The 19,686-nt window shown below is 40.5% G+C and overlaps 3 protein-coding genes across 5 annotated transcripts; 1 reads left to right on the top strand and 2 right to left on the bottom strand.

Moving 5' to 3' along the window:
• Positions 1–340: 340 nt before the first annotated feature.
• On the bottom strand, positions 341–4,990 carry LOC102712697 (cyclin-dependent kinase A-2). Its single transcript, XM_015833776.2, has 8 exons — positions 4,919–4,990; positions 4,602–4,786; positions 4,376–4,493; positions 4,083–4,256; positions 3,002–3,165; positions 2,809–2,896; positions 2,627–2,680; positions 341–1,918 (listed from the first exon to the last, which is right to left on the bottom strand). Exons 1-8 carry the CDS (start codon positions 4,925–4,927, stop codon positions 1,832–1,834), a joined length of 879 nt encoding a protein of 292 aa, XP_015689262.1. The 5' UTR covers positions 4,928–4,990; the 3' UTR covers positions 341–1,831.
• A 3,890-nt stretch (positions 4,991–8,880) lies between these two features.
• On the bottom strand, positions 8,881–14,650 carry LOC102712422 (cyclin-dependent kinase A-2-like). 3 transcript variants are annotated; one of them, XM_015833778.1, is made up of 8 exons: positions 14,574–14,650; positions 14,273–14,457; positions 14,080–14,197; positions 13,751–13,924; positions 12,675–12,838; positions 12,483–12,570; positions 10,689–10,742; positions 8,881–9,361 (listed from the first exon to the last, which is right to left on the bottom strand). In XM_015833778.1, exons 1-8 carry the CDS (start codon positions 14,580–14,582, stop codon positions 9,356–9,358), a joined length of 798 nt encoding a protein of 265 aa, XP_015689264.1. In that variant the 5' UTR covers positions 14,583–14,650; the 3' UTR covers positions 8,881–9,355. The 3 variants fall into 3 exon arrangements, with proteins under 3 accessions (XP_015689264.1, XP_015689263.1, XP_006648256.2); XM_015833777.1 differs by having other exon boundaries at positions 8,881–9,303; XM_006648193.3 differs by lacking the exon at positions 8,881–9,361 and adding an exon at positions 9,683–10,025.
• A 1,073-nt stretch (positions 14,651–15,723) lies between these two features.
• LOC102714258 (ribosomal RNA small subunit methyltransferase, chloroplastic) lies at positions 15,724–19,163 on the top strand. Its single transcript, XM_040521385.1, has 10 exons — positions 15,724–15,976; positions 16,062–16,211; positions 16,334–16,390; positions 17,154–17,246; positions 17,363–17,458; positions 17,800–17,884; positions 18,470–18,522; positions 18,638–18,721; positions 18,808–18,918; positions 19,012–19,163. Exons 1-10 carry the CDS (start codon positions 15,746–15,748, stop codon positions 19,075–19,077), a joined length of 1,026 nt encoding a protein of 341 aa, XP_040377319.1. The 5' UTR covers positions 15,724–15,745; the 3' UTR covers positions 19,078–19,163.
• The last annotated feature ends 523 nt before the right edge of the window (positions 19,164–19,686 follow it).

Here is a 19,686-nt window from a genome sequence, read left to right as displayed (position 1 = left end):
CCAATAGTAATTATTAAAAAGAACTGCAAAAACTGTTTTAAATAAAAGGAGTTACATATTAGGATAAATTAAAATTTAAAAAATATTTGACTTGACACTATTTTAAAACTACTTATTTGTGGACATGGGGAGTATTCTTCTACTCATATTTAATAATTTGGATACACTTTTTTGTATGAAATAGGAGAAATCATATACATTCCTTTTTTTAATGACATGGAAGATGAGCACACTACAAGCACACAAATACACGATTATGTCAGCGCAAAACTTTCAGTGACCAAGAATTTTCAACGTTACACATGCAGCGACACTGTATTGTTGGCTTTTTCTAAATTGTCCCTTAGTCTGTGCATTGATCAAAGTAGTTAGTCTTCGTTTGTTATGAAATTACATTTTTTCTTCCATTCCTTCCCCATGTTGTTTGATTGTCTTTCCCTATCCCCCACAGAAAAAAACAAAAGGTGGTTGGCAAAATAACTATTTTTCCTACCGGCTGTATAGTTCATCTACAATTGTATAACCAGTCGCAATGTTCCTATGACTGTACAATCTATTTTTCAGTCATATCTCTCCGTTGCAATGCACGAATATATTAAGAGTGAGCGACAACTCATTTGGACAAATGGATATGTCATACTTCAGCTAGGAATTTATACTTCATCGGCTCCCATAAATAAAGCAGCTCGTCACTTATTTTTGTTTTTTGATGATAAAAGTATCTTTCCATCACTTGTATAAATAAACCTCACATGGCCATCAATCCAGCTTCCAGCATCCTTCCCCAAGCAGTTAACTTAATATAAGCAGGCCGGTCCAATACTTGCATCATGATCCACTAATGCTGTCCAGAATCAAAGATTTATATCAAAAGATCTTTCAAATTAAAATCACTAGTAACTGTACCGCCATCCTCCCCCAAAATCCAGTGGTTTCTTCTTAACCATATGCGATTTGTAGTATCCATTCCCTATTTTTAAATTCACCCAAAGATTTTTAAATTCTGTCACATGTCAGACATTTTATCAATTCACCTGTCCATCCAAACATGTCATGTAAATATCATATAAACCGACGGATAATTTGATGATTTTCACACATCTTCACGTCCTCTTCGTGGCACTGCCATTGCACACGGCTTTTACATGTGCCTCACTTTATATTTACCCTGCACTGCACCTGCAAGTCTGCAACAGCATTGTACAACTGCTTTCGCTGCTTCTTGGGGACACAATTTAAGGCCATTAACTCGTCCTGCTGAATCCTCCTCTTGTATACTCCACTGCACAAGAACATCGCCATCGCTTGCATATAAGTCGACTCATTGCCATTGGTCCTCCGATCCGTAGGGCCATTCAGGCGTGAGGCCACATGCAACAGTAACTTTGTTTCTGATTCCAATGGTCCATTCCCATGAGCATGTATTCCAGCAAGTGAAGTATATGTCAAATCTTTACAGAAGATATAAGGCGAAACATTTTCACATCAGTTGAAAAATGCCGTAAAATAGTGAAATTAAACTGATTGGTTGGCTGGAGAAGTCCATGCCATACTGGCAGATTAAAGACAAGGCAATACTCTAGGACCCTGGATCTAGGCAAGCAAGGAAAAATTGCAATGTAGAGCTCCCAGAAAAAGTATCTTTCTCAATTGGAACGACTTACACGGAGATAGCCAGGAGGTACCTTCTGTTCTCATCTCTACACAACCAAAGGGCAAAAATAGGAATGGGGGGAAGAGCACACGAACTTAGATTAAGAAAAGCAAAAAAAGAACTCGGCTGAGCAAACAATGCAATCTTAATTTACAATGGGGCAAGATGAAGCATAATCTACGCTACTTCCAGGTCCTTGAAGTACTCGTGCTCGAGGGCAGCACGGGCGGTGATTCTTGTGCTTGGATCTAAACGGAGCATTTTCTGCGTGAGGCGAGCACAGCAGTCAACGAGGGTATGGATGCATAAAAACTGAAAATATAAGTGTTTGTGATGGAGAAATGATGGGTAGAAAGCAAATAATGCCACTAATAGTATATCATCTAATCCTTGATAGTGTGTGCTCCAATTCTGATACGTGTGATTTAGCATATAGTGCTCCACATGGATTAAAAAAATAAATTTGTACAGAGATTGCAGCCCAAGTCAGTATTATAAGGTTCATATACCAAGCAATGCAATCTTTTGTTTGGTGTTTAATGTAACTGGCGGTACAGCCATATAATCCGAATGGACAGGCTCCAACTACCCAATATCTATGTAAGAGACTTCCCTGCCTACATAAAACTAATAAAGAGCACCGCGACCAACATAGCAAGATAAATGAATACATGGCTACATCCTGATAGTCGACAATCAAGCTGCACCCACTGTCAGTTTACTGCTTATAGCATGGAAATATGTACTGCAGAGAAGAGGATGTGTTCACATCTGTTCCCGAATTAATGTGGGAACTCAAGTTTAGAACCTGGCAACAATCCCAATAGTCCACTAAGCAACCCAAACACCACCAAGCTGAATATATAGAACACAAATAATGGACTAAACCACAAAGGAAAAGTGGCCTTTGTTTCTGTGGGGAAATTATTATGAAATGCAACATGGAATCAATAACATCCACAGGTCACTTACAGATAGAAGATCAAGTCCTGAAGCATCAAGTGTTGGGACCACAGTTGCAAGCTCCTGCATCATGGACAGGACAGTATGTTAGAACCAAAATTAACCAGCAGCCCAATAAAAAAAATGGCACATACATAAATTTGTCCACTATCCACAAAATTCAAACTATATGATTTTTTTCACTCCTTTACCACAGGCGGCCACTTTGGGAAAGCTGATTTGTAGTCGGGTAGTGAAGCAACACCTGGCCAAGTTTCTTCATTTGGAGTGCCCATAATTCTTCATTAATATGAACACATAAAAATGTAAAGATCGTGTTAGGACGCTTTGTTCAGAAACAAGGAAGAACATGAAACAAGACTTAACAACATTTGAAATTAAGACCTGAAAATCTTAAAGAGCTCATCAATCTCAGAATCTCCAGGAAATAGTGGCTTCTGATTCACCATTTCAGCAAAAATGCAACCAACTGACCACATGTCAACAGGGGTGGAATAATGCCTTGCACCAAGAAGAATTTCAGGTGCTCTGTACCACAATGTCACCACCTAACAAACCACAGTGGGTTATGTTAAGACGAAACAAAGTAAAAATAGAAGGGCAAAAGGTGTTCATCACAAGATCTTGGTAATACTATGCCTGCTACAGTCCAAACCTGGCGCTAGGCTTGCATCAACCATCAAGACAGAAAGATTCTCATTGTGTTATCCATTATTCTAGATTAGGATAATTTAATCTACGGTCTGCAGCATTCCAGATACAGAACATGTGGAAATTGCTCTATAATTATTCTGGTTAACTTTCAGATTTTTTTTTACCAAAGCCTATATTCGATGTATGTCAGTATGCATGTACTTAGTCCTTTTTGTGTCCACCTTTCAAGTTTAGAAATTGCATTGTTCTTTTGCAGGAGTTGTCATAAAGGTTGAAATAGATGGTGCACACTAAAGAAAAAGGTCCAGGTATTCATGCTGATTTTATAGGTTTTGCCAGATATTGCCACAAAGTGGAGTAAAAATGCAATTTGGGGAAAAATGCACTATGAAAGCAGGGTAGGAAAATTGTCTACCATTGATTCTTCAAACAGTTGATGAAAGTGACGAGTGAAGGGAAACACAAGCAACCTTAACATGTACCACAAAAACAGTGAGCACTAATGAGCGACATCAATCTACTGTTGGCAGTCATGACATAGTTCGTAATTTTCATATCTCCATGACTACATTCATTATATTCAATGAATCAGACAGTACACATATAGCAAAGGAGTACACATGTGACCTACTTAATAGAATGCCTCCCATCCGAATGCATTGTACTGAAGGATGCAATGTTAATTTCTAGAGGAACTCATAAGAAGTAGCTGCACTTCTTCACTATTAGACAATTTCCCTCTTCTGTAGTGCGTTGTGCATTGCAAGGACTGAAAATCAAAAAAATAACATGACAGGCTGAAAAAATGTACCTCGTGAGTAAATGTCCGAACAGGAATGCCAAATGCCCTGGCCAATCCAAAGTCAGCAAGCTTCAATGAGTTTGTACGCCGATCTATCAGTAGGTTCTGGGGCTTCAAATCTCGGTGGAGAACACGGTGCGAGTGACAGTATGCAATGCCCCGGAGAATCTGATAGAGGAAAGACTGCACTCGTGGCACGGGATAGCATCACAATCACATTCCCCGTTTCAGTACACAATGACTAGCGCATTCCACACTTTCAGTGAAACAAAGAAAAGAGGATGTTAGTGTCAACATCTTACTTTGACTATGCGGTGATTCTTGAAATCCTGGGAGGAGTCCATGTGCTTCTTGAGGTCGAGATCAAGGTACTCGAAGACTAGGTATATGCATTTCTCGTTATGCACGACGTCCTGCAGCCTGACGGCACAATCCACAGCAGAAGCAAGCATTCACAATCCATTGACGCAACCAACCAGAGGGACGGCGGCCGGAAGAGGGAGGGAGACGCGGGCGGGGGTGGCTTACTTGACGATGTTCCGGTGCTGCATCTCCTTGAGCAGCGAGATCTCGCGGATGGCAGTGGAAGGGACGCCCTCGTCCTCCTGCTCGAGGCGGATCTTCTTGAGCGCGATCGTCTCGTTGGTCTGCCGGTCCTTCCCCTTGTACACCACGCCGTACGTCCCCTCCCCGATCTTCTCCACCTTCTCGTACTGCGCCGCCGGCCAAACCACACTCATCGTCAGCGCCATGGCCTCCCAGCTCCCACGCCATCCGGCGAGGATGGATTGGACACGACAAGAGTAAGAAGCAGAACAACGATCGGAGGGGCCGGGTGGGCTCACCTGGTCCATGGCGGGGCGATCCGGGAGGCAGTGGCCGGATCGGGGCGGGGCGGGGCAGGCGGCGGCGGCGGCGGCGGCGTGGATGGGTGGGGGGAAGAGGAGTGGTGTGTGTGTGGTGGACTTGTGAGGAGGGGGCGACTTGGGCTGGACTGTGCCGTCGTCACTATCAAACGGGGGGCGTGCCAGTCGCGTGCGCACCTTAATATTTTCACATGAAATTACGGTGACAACAGTTAAGACAATGTGTGTCAAATACCCCTCTCTCTCTTCTCTCGGTTAAGATGTTTGATTTCTTAATGTTAATCATTTGTTTTATTTTTAAAAATTATGGAAATATTATTTATTTTGCTTATGACTTATTTTATTATCAAAATAACTTTAAGCATGACTTATCATTTTTTATATTTATACTAAATTTTTGAATAAAACGAATAGTCAAATGTACAACCAAAAAAAGTCAAATATCTTACATTATGAAATGGAGGGAGTAGTTGATTTTCCCTACAGACGGGATATTAACTTTGTATAAAGTCTGAATTTTGTTAGATGAACGGTGCATATTGGTCTATGTCCATATTGTAAGGTTAAAGAGTTTTTTTTATAGGTATCGTAGTATCAATGGACTTTTTTAACAACACAACATATATTATATGTAATAGTATTATGCATCTACAAATTAGACTCACAGTCAGGGTCGGTGAAGCTGTGCTAACTGCGACCTCCGCTGAGGGACGATAATGGCACGGCCACGATAGGGACCACCAAAATTGAGGTGAATTTTAAAAATTTCAGAAAATTAGCAAAAAAAAGGTAGAGGTTGATTTATAATATAATTTTGTGTGATAAATATATGAAAAATATGTATTTCCCAACTATTTAAAAACATTAGTGAAAAAGGCAAACAAAAAGAAAAAAAAATGGAATTGTTCATTTGAAGGCCCGTCAGGGCCCAAGAGAAGTTGGGGACCAAAATATCTATCCTCATCCATGAGCAATGGAGCAAAACATGGAGGGGACCAAAATATTTTGTATTGTACAGTGGACACTGCTATATTTAAATTTGAACTATTGCTTGGTATTATGTTATGTATTGTATCATAGACACTCTATTTATCATATAGTCTATGGAGTATGGACACTAGCCTATTTATGATCAATTCTACTATTTATGGTTTGAAATGTGTTTGGAATATCATCTATATTGTGTAATAATTGTGCCTTATTATTTGTTATGTATATATTTATTGCAATGTCACGGATTTTATAAATGTCATGCCACAATTTTTCTTTTTTCCCCAAAAACATGTCCTATAGTTAAAGCTACCTACTATTTTGTTTTTACGGTTTTTCAGATTTTTCTTTACAGTTTTCTACCTTCGGATCATGCTTGTCACGGTTTTTTGCTCAAATCACACGGTTTTGACTACAAATTGCGTGGTTTTGCATGACAAAGCTGCGGTAACCATGGATTTTGAATACGAACAGTTGAAATTTGATTTTGTGGTGGCATCAACGGTTACCGCGGTTACCGTACGATAACCGCACCTCTACCATGTCGCGGTCGGAGGTCCTCTCACGGTTTCGTGAACCCTGCTCACAACGGTTGGTCTGAACAATTATATCTCCTTATGTTGCAAAGTAATTAAAGTATTATGCTATCTTGGAGTTGCATTGAATGTTATGACTTATGTTGTGCATGAGTGTTTTAGCATAATGCTCTTATAAGAAATTATTGTGAAGATGAGATAGATGGTGCTTGTTAGGTTAATCATGGTTCATAGTTCTAGCCTCATGAACATTTTCTATGCTAATAAATTTTGACATGCTATCGTTTCTACGTAACATTTAAAATTTACTAACATAAGGATACTAGTCTATAAGATCAAAACTTTTATTGCCATTATATCTTTGAGTATAGTTTTGTTTTCATATATCTATGTCTATAAAAATGAATATTAGTTCTAACCATTGTTATGACTTACGAGCATCTCAATCTCATAAGTTCACATATTAGCATAAATAATCAATACGCCATGGCACTTGTTGTTGTGCATCATATATCAATCAAGGGTAAAAAAGTCGTGTCTTGCGATGGCGTATGAGCCTGGTCCATCCATCTGGAGCCTGACAGACTATCAATAACCGCTACTGACGTGGCACACCGTGTCAACCCCGTGCCACGTATGAAGCAATACCCACACGGTCCGGTCAAACGAGTCCTCGTTAGCACGCGTTGTTTTCAAGTTTAATCACGAGATGCAACCTGATTAGCAAAAACAAATTGCAGCTGGGCCAGACGACCAAAACCCTCGCCCACCATGCTCCCGGTCCACCAGCACCGCAACTATCCCACCTCACGCGCTCCCGGTGGTCCATGTACACCGAGCGTTGCGCGTTGGGGTCCGTGGGCGCTGGGGAGGGTTTGACATAGTCCATATGCTTCGGATAACATGGCGCGGGAAGGCGGGTGCGGTCACCGCCAACGCCGGGAAAAATTTTGGCCTCGTTTCGCGCCAAAAACCACAGGAGGGACGTGTGGTCCGCGTAACCGAGTCGGGTGACGGGATCCGTGCTTTTAGTCAAGTCAACTCGACCCCCCGCGAAGCTGGCTGAGCTTGATCAGGATTTGGCGCGAATTTGGGGCTGTCACGTAATTATTTTAATTTTTTTTATGTCCAACGTTTTTGTTATCCTTTTTATTTAAAAAATTTATAAAAACTTAAAAAATTAATTACACATAAAATATTATTTATATTTTATCACCAAGTAACAATAAAAATATTAATCGCAAAAAAATTAAATAAGATGAAGAGCACACGTGGGCCCCACCCCGCCCAAATCACTCAAAACGAAACGCCAAAACCACCCCCTCCTATGGCCTCGAGTCTCGCGCGCCGGTCCACGGCCCACCGTTTCTTTTCACCGCTACCCACCCACTGTCCGGTGGGACCCACCAGCCCTTTCCACGCACTCTCACCATGTGGGCCCTCCGTCACCTGCCTCCCTCGCACAGAGGAAAAGTCGGCCGAGCGTGGCGTGCAAAATAACTTTCTGGCCATCCATTTGCATCCTAACGCTTTGCTCTCACCGTTATGTTATTCTAGACAGGTTAAACTAGCATTGACCTCTTTCCGTTTTTATTATATTTATAAGTTAAAAATTAAATTTTTAATTGAATTTGGTTTTTTAGACGTTACGAAAAGTATATAATTTTTTATTCATAAATTATTTTCACAAAAATCAGCAAATACACATATTATATCGATTAAAAAACCTAAAAATAGTCGCCTAGATCTCATCGACCTCAGGCTGCTCCTCTTGATATCCTCGCATCTGCAGACGCCATGCTCGGACGAGGAGTAAAGCTCGACCCGAGCGTTTCTCTTGAGCCTAACTGGAGAGGCGATTTTGCATGCTCGGAGCCTGATCCTAAAGCGCGTGCAGGCAACTAAACATCATCAATTGCATGCACGGATGCAAGCCTGGCTTGGAGAAGGTAACCAAACATGCCCTTATTTTCTCCTTGCGCAACCATATGCAATTTGTAAGATTTATTCCTTAATTTTAAATTCACATAGAGATTTTAGGGCAAATTTCACAAAACTATATGAACTTTTATCAAACTATCATAAAACTACAAATTTAGTGGCAATTTTATCATAAAACTGTAAATTTTATATTAAGCATTGCAAAACAATAGATTTAGCAACAAAATTGTCACATATTTATGTACTTAATGTTAATTCTATCACAAAACTAAAATGTTCATAGCTCGAATACAATGGTAGTGATAGGGATTTAAACTCTAAAATGTGTAACTTTTGGATAATTTCAATCTTTGATCTATAGTCTTGTGATAAATTTAGAATTAAATCTATAGTTTTCCGATACATCACTTTAAATATATAGTTTTGGGATAATTTAATCAATATATATATATATATATATAGTTTTATGCAATTTACTCAAGATTTAAAATTGTCACATTTCCACGTGCAAGGACATTTTATCAATCAACATATCCATCCAAACACGTCACGTAAAATGTCTAGGTACATATAAACCGACAGATGATTTGATAATTTTCAGACATATTCACGTCATCTTCGTGACGGTGTCATTGCAGACGGCTTTTACATGTGCCTCACTTTATATTTACCCTGCACTGCACCTGCAAGTCTGCAACAGTATTGTCCAACTGCTTTCGCTGCTTCTTGGGGACACAATTTAAGGCCATTAACTCGTCCTGCTGAATCCTCCTCTTGTATACTCCACTGCACAAGAACATCGCCATCGCTTGCATACAAAAATCGATTCATTGTCATTGGTCCTCCGATCCATAGCAACATTCAGGCGTGAGGCCAAATGCAACAGTAACTTTCTTTCTGATTCCAATGGTCCATTCCCATGAGCATGTATTCCAGCAAGTGAAGTATGTCAAATCTTTAAAGAAGATATAAGATCAAACATTTTCACATCAGTTGAAAAATGCCGTAAAATAGTGAAATTAAACTGATTGGTTGGCTGGAGAAGTCCATGCCATATTGGCAGATTAATGACCAGGCAATGCTCTGGGACCTTGGATCTAGGCTTCACGGATAATGAAACGATGTATTTGCAAACAAAAAATAATATTTAAATAAACGTTTATATATATGTTCTTAGTAATCTAAAAACTAAGGCTGAAAAATAAACTACGATAAGAGAACCCAAAATCAACTCCAAATTTAAGGTTAAAAATTTCAATTTTGGTTTATAATAAGTATAAGCACAAGTGAAAAAAGATAAGATAGGACACAAAATTGCAACGTAGAGCTCCCAGAAAAAGGATCTTTCTTAATTGGAACGACTTACACGGAGACAGCAAGGTGGTACCTTCTGTTCTCATCTCTACACAACCGAAGGGCAAAAATAAGAATGGGGGAAGAGCACACGAACTTAGATTAGGGAAAGCCAAAAAAGAACTCGGCTGAGCAATCAATGCAATTTTAATTTACAATGGGGCAAGATGAAACATAATCTACGCTACTTCCAGGTCCTTGAAGTACTCGTGCTCGAGGGCAGCACGGGCGGTGATTCTTGTGCTTGGATCTAAACGGAGCATTTTCTGTGTGAGGCGAGTACAGCAGTCAGCAAGGGCATGGATGCACAAAAACAGAAAATAAAAGTGTTTGTGATGGAGAAATGAAAGGTGGGAAGCAAATAATGTCACTGATAGTATATCATCTAGTTCTTGGTAGTGTGTGCTCTAATTCTGATACGTGTGATTCAGCATACAATGCTTCACACGGATTAAAAAAATAAATTCATAAGCAATGCAATTTTTTGCTTGGTGTTTAATGTAAATGGCGGTACAGCCATATAATGAGAATGGACAGACTCCAATTACCCAATATCCATGTTAGAGACTTCCCTGTCTACATACAACTAATAAAGTGCACTCCGACCAACATAGCAAGAGAAATGAATACATGGCTACAGCCTGATAGGTGACAATCAAGATGCACCTACTGTCTGTTTACTGCTTATAGCATGGCAAAATATACTACAGAGAAGGGAATGTGTTCACATGTGTGCCCGAATTAATGTGGGAACTCAAGTTTAGAACCTGGCAACAATCCCAATAGTCCACTAAACAACCCAAACACCACCAAGCCGAATATATATAACAGAAATAATGAGTAAACTACAAAGGAAAAGTGGCCTTTGTTTCTGCGGGGAAATCATATGAAATGCAGCATGGAATCAATAACATCAACAGGTCACTTACAGATAGAAGATCAAGTCCTGAAGTATCAAGTGTTGGGACCACGGTTGCAAGCTCCTGCATCATGGACAGTATGTTAGAACCAAAATCCTCCAGCAGCCCAATAAAAAAATGGTGCATAGCTGAATCAGCTTGGGGAATGAGCAACTGAAAAAGGAAGAAAAATTGGAGAAGGATATGTTATTTGATCCTGTGGTGCAGGATAAGAGTTTTAATGAGGTGGAGGAAGAAAAGGAAAGGGAACGCAAGAAGAGTTTGACTAATAAAAATAAATGAATTCTATTAGAGGGAAATTTTACTGGGTTGGCATTAGTGAGAAAAGGAAGTATCATATGATCAAGTGGAGTGATCTGACTCTACCTAAAGAGTTTGGAGGCTTGGGTTTACTAACACTAGAAGTATGAATATTGCTTTGTTATCCAAATGGATTTTTGATATTATGTCTGAGGAGTCCTTGTCTGAACCTCCTAAGGAGGAAATATCTTATGGTTCTTGTTTCTTCCAAAGTGATGGATCTGGTGCTTCTCAATTTTGGAAAGGTTTGTTACAAATTAAGAGGTGATTTAAGATAGATAGCAAGTGGTCACTAGGATATGGAAACCAGGTCAATTTTTGGAATGATGTTTGGCTTTATGATGTATCACTAAAAGTAATGTATAGTAATATTTTTAACATTTGTAATCAACAAGAGGCAATGGTTGAAGAGGTGGTGGATGGTAATTTTCATAATCTAACTTTTAGAAGATCTTTTATTGATTTTGACTTTAAGATGTTGGCATGAGCTAGAAGCAAAAATTAGAGATGTTCAACTAGTAGGAGATGTTGACAAAATCTAATGGGAGCTAGAAAACACTAAGAGTTTTACTGTTAGATCTATGTACAGAACTCTAAGGCTTAGATGTGTAAAGGATGCTAGAATGGAGGATATCTGGAACACCTCTTGCCCTCTGAAATTTAAACATTTTCTTTGGCTAGCAGAAAAAGATAGAATACAATTGCCAGTGCAATCAAAAGAGAGAGGTTGGGGTGGCTCTGAATTCTGTTGCAGATGCAGCCTAATAGAGAATACTCAACATATTATTTTTGATTGCCCTACGGATGTTTTTGTGTGGTGCATTTGCAGAGATGCTTTGGGTTGGAGTATGATTCCTACTAATTTTGAACATTTTCATTGGTTAATGCTAGGGAGAGCTGGTAACAAACAAGTGCGAATTAGAGTTGCCTTGCTTGTGGCTGTTAGCTGGAATCTTTGGATTGTTAGAAATGATATGATCTTTAGAAAGAAACCGATTACTTCCCCTTTAACAATTATTTTTCATCTCATTTTGCTTCTTAGGCACTGGAAGACGTTGCTGAAGCAAAACGAAGAAGATGGCATGGAACAAATGATTCGGGAGATCCAGGGAGTGGCTAGTAATCTGAATCATATCAGATGGAGAACTGGAGTGGGATAGACTGTTTTCTTTCTTTTGGTCTTTGGAAGATATTTGGTGGGATGATTGTATTGTGAGTAAGGGTTTGTTTAGTGTTAGTCTGTTTTGGCTGTGGCTAGTTAAACTGAGTTTTAGTTTCTGTGTTCTGAACCTGGATTGTGAGCTGGTAACCCCAGCACCCGTAATTTGTTTATGATCTGCTTTCAGTAAAAGGCTTTAAACCAGGGCTCAAGGACTTTTATCTAAAAAAAGTGGTGCATTGATAAATTTTTGTCCTCTATCCACAAAATTCAAACTATGTTAATTATTCACTCCTTTTGTTTCGTGTTAAAATGTGAAAAAAAAAGGTAGTGCATGCTTTTACCACAGGTGGCCACTTTGGGAAAGCTGATTTGTAGTCAGGCAGTGAAGCAACACCTGGCCAAGTTTCTTCACTTGGAGTGCCCAAAATTCTTCATTGATATGAACATGAAAATGTATAGATCATGTTAGGACGCTTTGTTCAAAAGCAAGGAAGAACATGAAACAAGACTTAACAACATTTGAAAATTAAGACCTGAAAATCTTAAAGAGCTCATCAATCTCAGAATCTCCAGGAAATAGTGGCTTCTGATTCACCATTTCAGCAAAAATGCAACCAACTGACCACATGTCAACAGGGGTGGAATAATGCCTTGCACCAAGAAGAATTTCAGGTGCTCTGTACCACAATGTCACCACCTAACAAACAACAGTGGGTTATGTTAAGATGAAACAAAGTAAAAATGGAAGGGCAAAATGTGTACATCACAAGATCTTGCTAATACTGTGCCTGCTACAGTGCAAACTTGGCGCTAGGCTTGCCTCAATACAGAATGATTCTCATTGTGTTATCCATTATTCTAGATTAGGATAATTTAAGCTACAGGTGTGCAGCAATCCAGATTAAGAACATGTGGAAATTGCTCTATACCTATTCTGGGTAACTTTCAGTTTTTTTTTTTACAAAAGCCTATGTTCGATGTATGTCAGTATGCATGTACTTTAGCCCTTTCTGTGTTCACCATTCAAGTTTAGAAATTGTATTGTTCTTTTCCAGGAGTTGTCATAAAGTTTGAAATAGATGGCGCACACTAAAGAAAAAGGTCCAGGTATTTATGCTGGCTTTGTAAGTTTCACTAGATATTGCCACGAAGTAGAGTAAAATGCAATGTGAGGAAAAATGCACTACGAAAGCAGGGTAGCACAAGTGTCTACCATTGATTCTTCAAACAGTTGATAAAAGTGATGAGTGAAGGGAGACACAAGCAGCCTCAAGATGTACCACAAAAACAGTGAGCACTAATGAGTGATATCAATCTGCTGTTGGCAGTCATGACATAGTCCTTAATTTTCATATCTACATGACTACAGTCATTATATTCAATGAATCAGACAGTACAACACGTAGCAAAGGAGTACACATGTTGCCTACTTAATAGAACACCTCCCATCCGAATGCATTGTAGTGAAGGATGCAAAGTTATTTTTAGAGGAACTCATAAAAGGTAGCTCCACTTCTTCACCATTACACAATTTCCCTCTTCTGTAGTGTGATGCGCAAGGACTGTAAATCAAAAAAAAAAAAAAAACTTAGGCTGAAGAAAAATGTACCTCGTGAGTAAATGTCCGAACAGGAATGCCAAATGCCCTAGCCAATCCAAAGTCGGCAAGCTTCAATGAGTTGGTGCGCCGATCTATCAGTAGGTTCTGAGGCTTCAAATCTCGGTGGAGAACACCGTGCGAGTGGCAGTACGCAATGCCCCGGAGAATCTGGTAGAGGAAAGACTGCACGCGAAGCACGGGATAGCATCAGATTCCCCGTTTCAGTACATCCCCAACCAATGCATAACAATGTTAACGCATTCCACATTTTCAGTGGAACTGCTACTACTGACAGTGAGACAAACAAAGAAAAGAGGATGGTAGTGTCAACATTTTACTTTGACTATCCGGTGGTTCTTGAAATCCGGGGAGGAGTCCATGTGCTTCTTGAGGTCGAGGTCAAGGTACTCGAAGACTAGGTATATGCATTTCTCGTTGTGCACGACGTCCTGCAGCCTGCACGGCACAATCCAAAGCAGAAGCATTCACAACCCATTGACGCAACCAACCAGAGGGACATCGCCTGCTTACTTGACGATGTTCCGGTGCTGCATCTCCTTGAGCAGCGAGATCTCGCGGATGGCGGTGGAAGGGACGCCCTCGTCCTCCTGCTCGAGGCGGATCTTCTTGAGCGCGATCGTCTCGTTGGTCTGCCGGTCCTTCCCCTTGTACACCACGCCGTACGTCCCCTCCCCGATCTTCTCCACCTTCTCGTACTGCGCCGCCGGCCAAACCACACTCATCGTCAGCGCCATGGCCTCCCAGCTCCCACGCCATCCGGCGAGGATGGACTGGACACGACAGGAGTAGGGGAGCGGTCGGGTGGGCTCACCTGGTCCATTGTCGGGGCGATCCGGGAGGCGGCGGCGGCGTGGATGGGTGAGGGGAAGACGAGTGGACTTGTGAGGAGGGGGGGGGGGGGGGGGGGGGACTTGGTCGTGGCCGTCGTCGCTGTCCTAAATCGTATATACGGGGGTGTGCTTGTCGCGCGCGCGCACCTTAATAATTTCACACGAAATAATAGCGATGACATTGTGTGTTAATTAACTTGATTCTGTGGCTCTAGACTTGTGCACCATTTATTTTGACATATGCTATCAACTTTATATGCTATTTAATTCTTTGTTAGTTATTTAAAAATTATGGTGCATGTTAGTCTATAGATGTTTATAATATTATAAGATTGAGAGTTTTGTAGGCATTTAATGTCTGTTGACTTTTCTATCAGCATAACATATTTTATATGCCATATGTAATAGTTTTATGTATCTATAAATTATAGTCATAATAGTTTGTTTGAGAAACTCGTTCTCTTACAAAGTAATTAGAGTATTATGTTGCCTCGGACTCTGAATTGGGTAGAGTGTTATGGTTTATAAACACTCGTAAATCATGTCAAATTAAGGAGTATGTCAGGAAAGGACAATTCTAAGACTCTAGACTCGTTCACCTCTTTGCATAGTTTGAAGTTTATTGGTTTGAATATGATATGCCACTTTTTCGTTGGTGTGCATGGTGTGTTGAATACTCGTAAATCCTGTAGTTATAGCATGATGACGGAGCATATGTGTTATGTACGAAGCATAACGATGTTACAGACTTCTATAAAATTATTATAAAGAAGAGAGATACAATGTTTGGTAGGATACCAAGTTGAGCATTTCACCCAAATACACTGAAAGTACAATTCTGTGGGATACCTTTTATATCCTTTAACTTTTCAAATACAATGATTAGTTACGATGGAAAAAAAATTCATAACATAGCGCGGAGTGATATATATTATTAACTCGCAAAAATCAAGTATAAGCTCCATCTACGCAATTAGAAAATAACCATGCTTACACAAAATGGAGTTTTCTAAAATAATTATGAAAAAAAAAACACCTCTTGGTTTGGGCCTCGAGGCTAGCCTTTCAAGGCCCGGCCCGTTCGACTGAATGGGAAAAGAGGTGAAAAAGTGCAAAATAGGTAAAAAAAAAAGAAGCAAAAAAGATTTGGAAAATGGTGGCTCTCACTTCCTTATCCCCAGCCCCGCCGCGCCCTTCCCCGTCTCCGGCCACACCTCGCCGTCGGCCGCCGCCGCCGCCTCATGTTATCCCTTCACCGCACGTCCGAAGCCGGCCCGCCCCCACCGTCGTATCCGCCACCCCCGGTGCCACAGACGGCTACCACTCCACCATCCGCTCCCTCAACTCCCGCGGCCGCCACGTCCCTCGCAAGTCCCTCGGGCAGGTTGGTCCGGCCCTCCTCCGCCGCTCCTCCCGAAACTGCTGCTATACCCTCGTCTATGCCAACGCGACCCTTCGTGTCCGTGCAGAACTACATGCTGAACTCGAAGGTGAACGAGGAGCTGGTGGCGGCGGCGGGGGTCGAGGAGGGGGACGTCGTGCTTGAGATTGGCCCGGGGACTGGCTCTCTCACGGAAGCTCTCCTCGCTGCCGGCGCCACCGTCTTCGCCGTAGAGAAGGTCGGGGCCATTGGCTGTCATTGGTTTAATTGGGCTGAGAGCTGCTGATACCTTGTCATGGTTCCTTTCACTATTTTGGTCCATAATCTGCAATATCATATAGTATTTCTGCTTGGTGACAGGATAAGCATATGGCCACACTTGTGAACGATAGGTTTGGATCCACAGAACAATTGAAGGTAATTTCCTGTTCTTAGATGAGCATGTTGGATTGTTTCATCGATGCATTGACTACAGATGTTGCTAGAATTGGTTACAGGGGATTCCATGATGTTGTTTCTACATTCCTCTTAGTAACAACCATTAATCTATAACTCTGTTTTTTTCCCCAACTCCAAGTGCAGCACCACTCTTAATCGTGTTGTGCTCAGGTAAAAATGACTCGTATCTACCCATGCTGCATTATGGAACAGCTATGTAGCCTGAATTCCTCTATTTTCAATAATGTCACATCCATCATTTGCTGTACACAGTTTCCTTCTCCATGGCATAACGCGGTAGCGTTCTCTGTTCTCATTAGTTATGACTTAATTCTGAACATGGTTAATTGGTGATAAGATGCACATATCGTGGCTTATTGTGATTTACGGACAAAATAAACTTAAAGCGGGTCTTACTGCATGGTCTAGTTGTGTGTCAGGACTTGAGTATCTAAGTATATGTTGTAACATATGGCTGTAGTAAGACATAAAGTCTTAAGAAGTTTTTGTTGTGGTCAAGCATCCTTTATGTTTCTCTGTTTCTATAGTTCCTCTTCTCAACATCCAATATGATCAACGCTGCCATTCAAATTATTACCTTTCTAGCCACTGAAGATTGATAGTGTGGATAATCCTATTACATATCTTATGAAACCATAAATGTGAATATGGTATGGACAAATATGCTGTTGCTTTTACCAAAATCTAGTATCCGTGTACTGATTTTAAGAATACAATGCAGATCATCGAAGAAGATATCACAAAATTTAACGTCCGCTCCCATTTTGTTCCTTTCCTGGAGGAAAAATCCCATCATTCGAAAAAATATGCCAAGGTTACTATCTATGTTTAGAGTTGGTGCTTTTTCATTGAACTGTTTTCAGAATTGGGTAACCGTTGGACATAATGAACCTAGGTTTATGGTGAATATGACACTTTTGTACTTTGCAGGTGGTGTCAAATTTACCATTTAATATAAGCACTGACGTCGTCAAACTGCTTCTCCCAACGGGTGATGTCTTTTCTGATATGGTGCTTTTGCTTCAGGTGTGAACCTCTTATTTGCACATGTATTAGCAAACTGCCGTTCCCAATTAATTCTAGGTCAATGTTCGTTTCAAAGTTTTTTTGTAAAAAAAAAACTGGATCCTTGCTCTAGTATCAAGTGTTTAGGTATGGTTTGGTACCTTACAAGCACCATCAATTTATTCCATCTGTCATTCTGTTTCGGTACACGACTGTCTTTATTTATCTTCTGTGCCTTCTTCTATCACTTGTGATTTATTATTTTATTGGATGTATTATTCTTTAATCTTTAACATGGTCCGCAATTCACTAAACTATATGTGTACCACGAAAACTTACATCCATATAATTTTTATTTTCAGGATGAAACAGCATTGCGCCTTGCAGATGCTTCAATACAAACACCAGAGTACCGACCTATCAACGTGTTTGTGAATTTCTACTCAGGTAATCTGGCTATGATGTGCTCTGTGAAACTCAGTTGGCCAACTTCATATCACCCAAGAGACCAAGTCGGAGCTGCTTGCCCATTGTGATGAGCTTAGCAACAATGAATTGTGTGGAGTCTCACTAGTGGTACCGCCACAGGTTTTCTGTTTTATGCTCTCTGTTTGGGTTTTGCCGGCTTTCCTTTTAAGTTAGCCGTGCAGTGGTATGGTTTTAGGGTCTGGTTTCTCTTATAAACTGGGCCAATTCCTCCTTAATTTTAAAACAGAAACTCCCTGTCCGCTTTCTTGAGGTTTACCTTGAAAAAACTTGTAGAAGCGCATATGCATAGAAGTGGTTGTTAAATGATAAAAGCCATTATCTTATGATTCTATTAAAGGAGTATTATTGAAGTCTTTTTGGAATGTTTAATTAATATCCTTTGTACCATTGCAATTTTTGTAAGTCTATGCATCCATGCCATAGACAATCAAGACTGACCTTCAAAGTTCTGCTTATTTTCAGTAAATGTACCTAGTTAGTTGGACAGATCGTATTCCTAGCCATTATTTTACATCTAATCACTTGTGCACTTTTTATTTATAGAACCAGAGTACAAGTTCAAAGTTGAGAGAACAAATTTTTTCCCTCAACCAAAGGTAACCAGCTATGAGTTATCTGTAATCTGTTACACTCATGCTTAGCATCTGAACAAGCCATTGTCTTGGGTTCTGTAAACATTACGTGTGATCTCATAGTTGTTTTTATCTTCAGGTTGATGGTGCTGTTATAAGCTTTAAGCTAAAGAATGCAGGGGATTACCCACCAGTTGGTTCTCAAAAAAGCTTCTTTTCAATGGTAAGTCACATTGCCTATAAAAGTTGCTATATTTTTGCCTTCTAGGCTGGTGGATGCCCTGATGTGATACTGTCCTTCAATTTCAGGTGAACTCCGCTTTCAATGGAAAGCGCAAGATGCTTCGTAAATCACTCCAGCATCTGTGTTCTTCCTCTGAGATCGAGGCTGCTCTGACCAGCATTGGTCTTCCAGTTACAGTAATCTCTCTCTCTCTCTCTCTCTCTCTCTCTCACACACATACACACACACACACGAAGAAAAAAGTTGCGCCTAATTCTCCATCCTGGCAGGCTAGACCTTCCGATCTGGTGTTAGATGATTTCGTGAGGTTGCACAATCATTTGGCGAAAACATGAATATCCGGTGCCTTATAACTGCCTGTGGAACTGTGTTGGTTTGGCCGCTGCACTGAGCATATCGCTGAAGAAATTTTGTCCCCACAGTTATACCCTGCCTGCTGCAGGTAAACCATATCCTAAGAGATTGAAAGTTGATCGGCTGAAGAAATTTTGTCCCCACAGTTATACCCTACCTGTTTTTATCTTGCTGTCTTGCAGGGTTTTCAGGCTTCAGTCGCAACAAATAGTGCTGATGATACGGTACCTATCTGAAGTGCCCTTGCATGGATGACCTTGATGATTGTATTCCAACTTCAAAGCAAAATAGCAGACCTGCATGCCACGATTCAATCCATTTTTGCATGAGCATCATACTATATGGTATAGCATCGTTGGAAAAATGAAGACTCTGTAGCTGGCCGTATAATGACTGTATATACAAAATTTCCTGATATCCTCTTCTGATATCTTCACAAACTGTAGCCTGCAATCCGGGCAATGGAGATTGCAAAGACCACAGATGTTGGAAGGAACGGTGCGAAGACCGAACAAGTCAGCCAATCATAATAAATCGCAGATAGTATCTATCTAGATAATAGATAGAGGCATCGATGTTGTATTATATAG

Source organism: Oryza brachyantha, chromosome 2 (genome assembly GCF_000231095.2).
Source record: "Oryza brachyantha chromosome 2, ObraRS2, whole genome shotgun sequence".
Lineage (NCBI taxonomy): Eukaryota > Viridiplantae > Streptophyta > Magnoliopsida > Poales > Poaceae > Oryza > Oryza brachyantha.
This window is presented reverse-complemented; position numbering and strand designations above follow the sequence as displayed.